Source organism: Anser anser (assembly GCF_964211835.1).
Source record: "Anser anser genome assembly, chromosome: 15".
NCBI classification, from domain to species: Eukaryota; Metazoa; Chordata; class Aves; order Anseriformes; family Anatidae; genus Anser; species Anser anser.
In genome coordinates, this window is record NC_139736.1 from 1,780,824 (window position 1) to 1,790,619 (window position 9,796).

General features: G+C 58.8%; 1 protein-coding gene across 1 annotated transcript in view; it reads left to right on the forward strand.

Annotated features, from left to right (window-relative positions):
• Nucleotides 1-9,528, forward strand: part of HS3ST6 (heparan sulfate-glucosamine 3-sulfotransferase 6) — a 30,288-nt gene extending 20,760 nt beyond the window's left edge. The window contains exon 2 of the mRNA XM_083800234.1: nt 8,748-9,528. Within this exon, the coding sequence (XP_083656360.1) occupies nt 8,748-9,366 (619 nt within the window). The 3' untranslated portion in view covers nt 9,367-9,528. The remainder of the gene's footprint in view (nt 1-8,747) is intronic.
• Nucleotides 9,529-9,796: the final 268 nt, after the last annotated feature.

Consider the following 9,796-nt stretch of genomic DNA (forward strand, 5'->3'; position numbering starts at 1 on the left):
GCCGCGGAGGGAGCTGTGGCGGCCGCACCCTGTGCTGCTGCGGGACGGGCACACCCGGCACATTTGAGGATTTTGCCCCTTTTTTGTCCCCCTATTGCAGCTGCTCAGTGAGACCCGTGGGCGTGCAGTGCCCCAAGGCCCTGCAGGCAGAATTGCAAAATTATAGGGAAATCGGCGTGGTTTTTTTTTTTGTCTTTCCCCTCCCAAGGGCAGCCGATGCTGCAGGGAGAGGTTAACCCATGAGCGGTGCCGTGGGAGGGATGCGCTCCCCTCTGTTTTTTCCCTGCGTGCCCGGGGCTGGCTCTTGGTGCACGCCTGCTTTCCTTTCACCTGCTTTGGCATCAGGATGCTGGGGAATTCCCGTTTATGTGGGAGCTGCCGGCCCTGTCCTGGGCTACCCGGCAAGAGCTGGGGTGCAAGCAGGACTCGGGCGGGAGACACGAGCTGTGCAACTTTAAAGCTGAAAAACTGAGATTTTGTGGTCTTTTTATTTCCTTCCTGAAGCCAGGAAGGATCAGCCCATTGCTGCAAGAGGATACTTTAGTCAAAACTGATATGCGTGTTATTTTATTTGTAATTGTAAGCAAAGATTTTGTAAACTCCGGCTGTGCTTTGCCCACCTGGGGTGTGTGCCCCCCCCTGCGCTTTGTGCTGCCCTCCTGCTCTCCCCTGGGCGTCTCACGGTGGTGATGCACAGCCCCAAGCCTGGCAGCCCCGCCGAGTTTTAAGAGGAAATTTTCCTTATTTATTGGCGCGCCCAAGGACCCGGTTACCGGAGGCGTAAGATTTGTCACCGGTGCCTCCGCTCAGTTTGCAGCAGAGCATAATTTTTGTTTCGCTGCTCTCAGCCGGCCCGTCGGGTATCTTCAGCCGGTCGTAAAACATAAGATGCACGGCCAGGGGAGAGCGTATTTAAACGGCTGATTTCACTGAAAGGTGTAATAATCTGCTGGATTACTTGCTGGGGTAGCTGCAGGAAAATTTACTGCCTTAGAAAGAGATTACCAGCAGCCGCTGCAGGCAGCGGATTTCTTCCTTTTCTGCTATAAAGGGAAGGAAGCTTTTCATTGAATTCCTGCTGGTTGTGCCCGCGAGCGATGCTTCCCCTCCCGCAGTTACACCGGGTCAGCTCGCCGAACTCTGAAGGGAAGAAAACAATGTGGGCAATGCCTGATATTGCTGTTATCTCCTCTCTCGGGTGTTGGAGGGCAATTCCAGCCTAGCACAGCGAGGCACTGCCTGCTGGGAGCTGCGGGGACCCTGCAGGACCTGGGGCGCCTGGTGCTGAGCACCCTGGTGCTGTGCTGCTGGAACGAGCTCTGCGCTGATTGCGCCAGGGATAGCAAGCAGAGACCGAGGCCCCGATCTTCCCCTTCTGCGAGAGGGGAGAAAACCCGTTCCTGAGGGTCTGCACCTCCCCGTCCTTGCAGAAGGCAGAGCGAGAGCACCGTCCCGTGCCTGAGCTCAGCACCATTCGTGGGCTGAGTTTGCAAATCTCTTGTCGTGCCCCAAACTGTACGCTGCAGGGATGGGGCCGTGGGGCGGTGGGGGCGTGTGGAGGGGTTGTTTTTGTTTTATTTCATTCCCCTGCAAGGGAGGAGGGCCGTGGCGGGCCCAGGCAGCTAACCCCTTTAATTGTGTGCAATGAAGGCTGACAGTGGCGAGGCTCGGCCTTTAAAAGGGGTACTGAACCTTTAATTCCTGAATAAATCATCTCCAGTCTGCTGCTCCTTCATCTGCAAGCTGTTTGAGCGCGGGTACGCATATTCACTGCTGGGCAGGGTCATTTGGAGATCAGAGCCCTCGGCTGACCCGGGTCACAGGCAAGACACCTGCCGCCGGCCGTCCCTGCGCCCCCGGGGCCGGGAATCAACGGGGCGCGGGGAGCCAGCCGCCGGGGAGGGCTCTAATTGCGGCGCTGCGGCCGCGCTCCGCTCCGGAGGGAGCCCGCAGCATCCCCGGTCCCCGTGCAGGTGACCTGCCTGCCCGCTCTTTCTGGAGGTGTTTTTTTTTTTTGGGGGGGGGGGGGGGATTCCTGTTGCTATTCTGTTTTTCACCCGTTGTAACTGTAAAAGCGGGTCCAGCTGCCTTGGCACTGGTGGATGTTCAGTAGGCGTCTTTGCTCGCTGCACGTGAAGTGCCGCAGGGAACGGAGGAGCTTTTTCCTCCCGGTCTCTCTCCGGTCGTGGCACCCGCGGGCTGCAGGCGTCCCCGTGCTGCTGTGGCACTGCAGGGCCCTGCCTGGGGTGCCACTGCTGGATCCTCATCCCCGTCCGGCCAGCTCTCAGTGCTTGTCTGGTGTACGTGCAGGAGCACGTGTGTGTGCAAGCAGCCAGCCTTGCGAGCAGGAGCGACTGTTTTGGGGCACCCCGTGCAGCACCCCCTGCCCACCCTGCGCTGAGCGGCTGCATCCAGCACTGCCGCTCGGGGGCCAGAGCTGCGCTCGCATTGTCTCTGGTTTCTGCTCTCCATAATGGTATGCGTTGGGTGTATTCACCAGTAGCCCTCTTGGCCTTAATGACCCTGCTGGAATAACCACGGAAAGAAAACACCGTAATCGCTCAAAAACCTTCAGGGCCTCGAGCTGCCCATAATTGCAATTCCCAGCCATAAACATGAGCGTGGTCCCAGTGCAGATGAAGTGCGGTGGAGGGGAGCAGGCGTGCGTGCTGGGGGGGCTGTAGCTGCCCCGTGGTGTTAGGGCGAACGTCCTTTTCCTCTTCTTATGACCAGGATTTGAGACTTGGGGTGTGCAGAGGGCTGGATGGTTTTGTAGCCCGCAAAAGGGACATGATTTATTCTTTTGAATGGCTTCTGAAACGGCCCTGCTTCTTATCGGGGGCTAATAACTGGGTGTCGGGTGACTCGTAAAAGCAGCCACTTGATTAGAAATGCTAATGCTGCCTCAGGCTTCTCCCCTTTCCATCACTCCACATCCCCAAGAACAGGATGCTAAATAGGTCGGAAAGCCAAACACAACATTCCCCAGCTCCTGGCTCTTCCCTGAGCCCCTTCTGCTGCCCGGCCCGGGTGGCACCAGGCAGGGACCCATCGCTGAGGCTGGAGGAGCCGCGGGTCCTCTGCGTTAGCTCAGCACCTTCAGCCTGGTCCTGGGCCGCTGCGGGTGCTGGGGGCTGAACGGAGCAAACCCCTGGGTTGTTTCTTGTATCAATCTGTAATTAGGTGCAGAGGGCGGGGGGGGGGGGATGCAAAGGAGCATTAATAAATTATCTTCCTTGTTGTTAATTGACGTGTCTCGAGTCAGCCGATCGGTGAGCCGAGGGCTTGGCTCCCCTTCCAGGCGCATCCCGGGCTCGTTACTGCCCCCATTAGCATATTCAGGTTTCCCTGCTTAAAGCCAATTAGCTCATGGCCAGGCCCGATTGGGAAGCTGTGGCCTCATTTGCACATTTTTGAATCGGCGAAAGAATCAAAAATAATGGAGGCAGGCGGGGAGGGAAAGCGCCGCGGGGCTCTGCCCGCCGGTGGGGGCGATGACGGCCCCTCCGGCCCCTCCGAGGGGGCGATGATGGGGAAGGCGAGGGGAAGAGCGCAGTAATGAGGAGCAAACGCGGCCGCGGCCCTAATTTGCTCCCGGGCGGCTTGTCGGGGTGCGGAGGTTCAACAGATGCTTCGGGAGGAGGTGGTGGAGGGGACCAGGGCAGGGACAGGCGCTGCTTTGGGGACTTGGGGGTCCGGTGTGGCTGCCCCCATCCATCCCTGGCAGTCGTGGTCCTGCTGCAGCTCCGTGCCCGAGGACGTGCGGCTGGGTCCGTCCCTGCGATGTCCCAGCCCTTAACGTGTTCTCGCCCTGTTCTCCGGCAGAGGTGCCGCTATCCCGGCTGCCTTACGGAGCAGCCCAGTATCTGAGAGTATCGCTAACTGGTTCCAGTTTAACAACTTCATAGCCGCTGCTGCTGCCACCACAAAGGCCGCCTTGTCCCCGCCGGGTGAGATAAGCCTTCGGGGCGATTCATATGCAGATCCGGGTGGTAGGGGTGTCTGCGGGCAGAGGGTAAGTCTGGATAAATCTGTCCCGGCCCTCGCCCCTCTCCGGTTCCAAACTGTTTTACGTTTACACAAAAAGGTGCTGGCCCCAGTGAGCCCGTGGGGCAGGCCGTCACCCTGCTGTCCGGGGGGTGCCGTGTCCCCCATGTCCCCGCGGCTCCGTGCCCCCTGCCTGCACCGGCCGGGGCTGGGGAGGGCGACCCTAATCTGCGCCCATCCTGCTGGTTTTGTCCTCGGCATCACCCCTCGCCTTCCCGGCTGAGCGCCCTGAAAGAGGCGCTGTCTGTGGCGCTGCAGAAAGCTCTCAACCATGTCCACCCCGGCAGAAATCCCCTCGCCTTTCACTTGCTTTTGTCGGTGGCTTTTTTTTTTTTTTTTTTGTCAGTGCTCGTTTTTTTAATAATAATGGGGAGGTTTTGTTCCCCCTTTTCCCTTCCACGGGGTGGGTGATAATGCAGGACCTGCAAGGCCTGGTCCAGCTGCCCCCATCACCCACGTCCGTGGTTTTTCTGGGTTTCGGGGCCGTTGTTCACTCCTGGCACGGGCTGGGCCGTGCTGAGGATGCTGCCTGGCATCACCCGTGGGAGGCTGTCGGGCTGGAGCCTTCCTTATCAGCGAGCTTGTCCCGGGCAGGCGCATCCATTACTTTACACTCAGCCCGTTCCTGGGATGAGTTCTCCTCCGTCTCCGGCAAAACCATCCCGGAGCTGAGGAATCCTCAACCAATTAACCCTGGGAAGTTATGTCGGCCCGGGTTTTTGAAGTCTGCTCTGATTACCTGCCTGCTATGGCTGTTAATCTGTATTTCGTGCAGCTTTCTGCATTGCTATCAGGGCTGTGACTTACTGCACCTCGCTACCTCAGGAGAGGAGGTAATTAATCTAAGTGAGGGCCCCCGGGAGCACAGCCTTAACCCGCAGTTTCCCCCTGGCTATGAGAGCTGTGCTGTCCCAGGCAGGTTCGGCAGCGTGCCTCAGCCACCGGGGACCGACAGCCCCATGTGCCAGCACCCCGCGGCACATTTTGTACATCTCCACGTCTTGTACGTCTCCACACAGGAAATCTTGTTTCCGATGCCTTTCAAGTGCCAGTCATCTCGATGCTTATCAAAAATTGAAATTTATCGGCTTAATAGAGAAGCAGGACTTTTATCCCTCCTCCTGGGCGCGTGGTCTCTCTCGAAATACAACTTCCATCGAAGGCTGCCGGGTGCTCCCCCGTCGCAATGCCGCGTTCCCGTGGGCAGTGCTTGGTGCGCCCAAGGAGCAACCTCAAGGTCAACAAGAATTAGCTCCAAGTTTAAAGTTTCCAGTGCTTTTGCTAAAGTGGAGCACAACAGGAGCCCTGCCCTTCATTTGCTGGTTTTAGCCAGATCCGGAGGCAGGCAGAGCTTATCAATAATTAACTGGGGTAATTCTTAGGGAGTTAATGAAAATGTGAAATAGCGTAATTATCTCGTAGGTAGCCGGGAATCCGTGTGCCGGAGCTGTGCGGAAGATACATGTCGTGCAGTTGTTTGGCAGCCATCGTTCCTAACACTCTCTGAGCACCAACAAAACCGGAGAGGTGCTGGAGCCCCGTGGAGGGTCCGTGGTAGCGCTGCCGTGCAGGGGCTTTGCTTATGGCCCTGGGGGTCTGCGTGGGGCATCGCTGTCCCCAGCGGGGACGGTCCCCGCATCCCTCGCACAGCCCTCGCTGCTGCTCCGGTGGTGCGGAGTTGGGAATCCCTGCCTCGGTGTGGGCTTTTATTACAAATTCTACTTTAATTAAATTTTCCTTAAGCCTAAGGAGGGCGTGGTTGGCTTTAATTAAAGCTGGGTTGCTCCTGCGTGCTGACAAGCCCCTGGTGGGCAGGACGTGTGCGGGGAAGGCACCGGTGGTGTCAGGCATGTGTCACCCCGCTTGTCAGCCCTGGCTGCCCTCCTGCGGGGAAGGAGAGGGCATAAAGCAGCTTTTGGAAGGTATTTCTGGAAAGGCTTTTCTTGGGGTGTCCAGGCTGGCATCATTCCTCACGATCACCGCGGCAGGGTGGGGGTCAGGTGGGGCCCAGGCACCTGTCCTGTTTTGGTGGACCTGGCCCCCCAGTCCGCAGGGAGAGCTCTGGGCAGGGATGTATTTTTATTTTATTTTTTTCCTAGAAATAACCCCTGGCAGCACAGATGGAGCGGCATGTGTTGGCACAGAAAATCTGGGAACTTTAAATGTTTTAGTGATTTTTTTCTCAAAACCCTACCTTCCGTTAACTTTTTTCTGTGGCCACCCAGGCGCGCTGCGCTGTACCTGGAGGTAAATCCCGCCTGGCCTAGCAGTCTGGGTCTCCTCCTTTCTTCTTTTCTTTCAATTTGCTCTTCACGTGCTGTAAGAAATGATCAGTTTTTAGGGTTGCGGATGCCAGGATGGGTGCAGATGGCTCAGGGCACCCCCGCTGATGGTCCAGGGAGCTCGGTGGTGGCGGCTGCAGCAGGTTCAAAGCTCTGCCTCTAACAAAAGCAGAGCAGAACTTGAGTTCAGGTCAAACCAGCACCGGCTTGTGGAGCACAGACTGAGGAAAGCGGTATTTCAGTGTAACGTGGGCTCTCCGGCATCTCAGAGGGCGTCCTCCCAAATGTTGCATAACGAGCATTTTGTTGCACACTGGGGACAGTGACGGATTTAGGTCTTAAGCCCATGTGTGCTGAGAGCTTGAGCAGCACGTGGGACGTCGCTCTCCTGCGCAGAAACACCAGCGGCGTCCCAAGGAAGTGCAGGCACCTTGGGGACATTCGGGGACACGGCTGGCCAGGAGCTGGGCTGGAGGTGCATGTGTCCATCATCCCCCAGCCAGCTCTAAAGTGGCATCGTGGGCTTGGGTTTGGGATGTGTTTGGGGTTACAGGTACAGGGGAACGCGACGACCTGCCGGGCAGGAGCTTCTCCAGCCAGCTGTGCAGGCTGTGCAGGCTGCCCCGCCGCTGCTGGTGGCCGGTGAGGCTGGGGACGAGAGGTGGCTCTGAGTGCTGTCACTGTCCAAAAAAATCCCACAAAATAAAGCCGCAAGTGGCTTCGCCTCTCGTTCGGGGGAGGGAGTTGTGCGGAGCCCAGCGTTGCTCGCAAATGCTTTTAATAAAGTGTTCTTTCCTGCGTCCAGGGGAAAAAACCTCCCCAAACCTCAAGCCTTTTCCCATTACATAAGGACCACGTGCTGCTGGGCAGAGCCCCGGCGTGCCGGCAGCGTGTCCCAGGCTGCTGCGTGTGTCCCCGCCTGGGGACCAGGCACGGCCCAGCGGTGCCACCGGGTCCGGGCAGAGCCATCAGCATCCCCAGAGCGCTGCCAGCTCCAGCAGCACGGGGGGGGATTGCCCGTGGGGTTTTTTATCCCTGACCACGGTTGGCATTTGGGGCCGCGCAGTCTTGGTGTGGGGAGGTGGCCGTGCGTTTGCTGGATGAACGCAGGCGCCCGCTCAGCACCTCCTGCGCGCCGTGTCACTGCCGGGTGCCTCTGTAAAATAGCACCTGCCTGGGGGGGGCTGTGCTTCTGTATTCGTGTGTGCGGGTGGATGGGCACTTCCTGCTTCAGAAGAAGTGGTTTGGTCATTCCCCACGTACTAAGCCAGCCTCTAGAAGCCAGCCACCCCATCCCTCCCTGTCCCTGCTGGGGCGGGCACCGGGCAGCTCCGAGGTGACCCCGCTGTGGGCTCAGTCCTGCACAAACCAAGCCCCTTCTTCACCGGCTGCCCGGAGGGGACGTGTCCACCCCTGAGAAGAAGGGGGACATGGGGGGCTCAGGGCAGGTGCTGTGCTGGTACAGGGGGCACCCTGCCGCAGCCCCCCTGAGCCCTCAGCCCATGGGGTGACATGCCTATGACATGCCTGGGTAATTTCTCCAGCAATTAATGCCTCATTAAAGTGCACAAGGGAACAATCAGGGCAGTGAATTTTACACAACACAATGCCTGGGCCCTGAGAGGTTTTCCGCCTCTTTTTTTTTTTTAAAGGAAACAGTCTTTTTCTGGCCTTAACTGCTTGCTGTCTGGGGGAGGTGGGAGCCTTGGTGGGCTTCTGCATCCCGGTTGGGTTGGATTCGAGGTGGCCGGACTTAGCCCCCCAGGGTGCTCATCCCTGCTGCCAGGGCCGGGGGCTGGGGCTGTGCCAGGCCCCCAGGTTACCCCTTCATCCCTTTGCCCGCCCAAATGGGCGCCCACACCCACGTCAAGGCTTACCTCTCCTCCTCTTTTCTCTTTGCAACCCTACGGAGCGTGTGAGCATCTGCAGTTGGTGTGCTCTGTGGGGTGGCCAGGACAAAAAATGTCCCCGTGCGGGAACAGGCACGGCACAGGGGGGCCTCTGCATGGTCCTGGTTTGGGGCAGGTCCTGCGTCGGCACCAGGGTGCTGTGCGGGAGGGTTCCACACCGTGCATCACACCGGCACCTCGACCCTGCAGGGCTCTCGGGGGCTTTTAACCCCGGCAGCTGGGTCGCTTTTAGTCGGGTTCCCTGCACAAGGTGCTCTAAGGAACCTCTCCTGCAGCGTCCCACTGAGCTGTCGTTCCTCCCCAGTCTCAAGCTGGGACAGGCGGTGGGGTGTGAACAGGGCAGCGATGGGGAACCCCTTCCTGGGGACAGGCCTGGGGGGACCGAGAGGGGCGAGCTGGTCAGGGGGGCTCCGAGGAAGGGGTCTGAGGACGAGGAGGTGACCGACGGGGTGTGACGGGGCAGGGTCACACAGCCGCCAGCCCTGACCGTGCCCCTTTCTCTCCCCAGGAGCCTGATGCCGCGGACGCTGGAGGGGCAGATCACGATGGAGAAGACCCCCAGCTACTTCGTCACCAAGGAGGCTCCGCGGCGCATCTACAACATGTCGCGGGACACCAAGCTGATCGTGGTGGTGCGCAACCCCGTCACCCGCGCCATCTCGGACTACACGCAGACGCTCTCCAAAAACCCCACCATCCCCAGCTTCCAGGCCCTGGCCTTCAAAAACGTCAGCACGGGGCTGATCGACACGAGCTGGAGCGCGGTGAGGATCGGGATCTACGCCAAGCACCTGGACAACTGGCTGCGGTACTTCCCCCTCTCCAAATTCCTCTTCGTCAGCGGGGAGCGGCTCGTCAGCGACCCGGCGGGGGAGATGGGCCGCGTCCAGGACTTTCTGGGTCTCAAGAGGGTGGTGACGGACAAGCATTTCTATTTCAACGAGACCAAGGGCTTTCCCTGCCTGAAGAAGCCGGAGGGCAGCAGCAAGCCCCGCTGCCTGGGGAAGTCCAAGGGGCGGCCGCACCCCAAAATCGACGGGCAGGTGGTGCAGCGCCTGCAGGAGTTTTACAGACCTTTCAACATGAAGTTTTACCAGATGACAGGGCAGGACTTCGGGTGGGACTGAGCCGTGCGCGGGGCCACCAGCAGCCTCCTCCCTTCGTTCTAATTTATATCGGACCTTTTCCGGCCAGAAACGGACCCTTCCGGAGTAGAGAGAAATATTTAAGAAATAAAAACACAGATGACCCCTCTCCCCCTGACCAGATTAAATATTCTTCCATATAAATCTTGCTAATCTATGTTAACTGTGGCCGTGCTGGTGGCGAGAGGGAGGGTGTGGGTGCACGGGCGTGCGAGCGCCGGGGGCCAGCCAGCCCTGGGGCACGCAGCCGGGGCTGGGCTGCTCCTGCCCTGGGGCTTCTGCCGGTGCCCATTCCAGCAAGGGAGGTGGCAAAAATAACTCCTATTTAATAACGTGTGAGCCCCTGTGCTTCCTTCAGAGGGTTACCCACTGATTTTACTGTGAGCAGTGTCAAGCCTTAGACTATAAATTA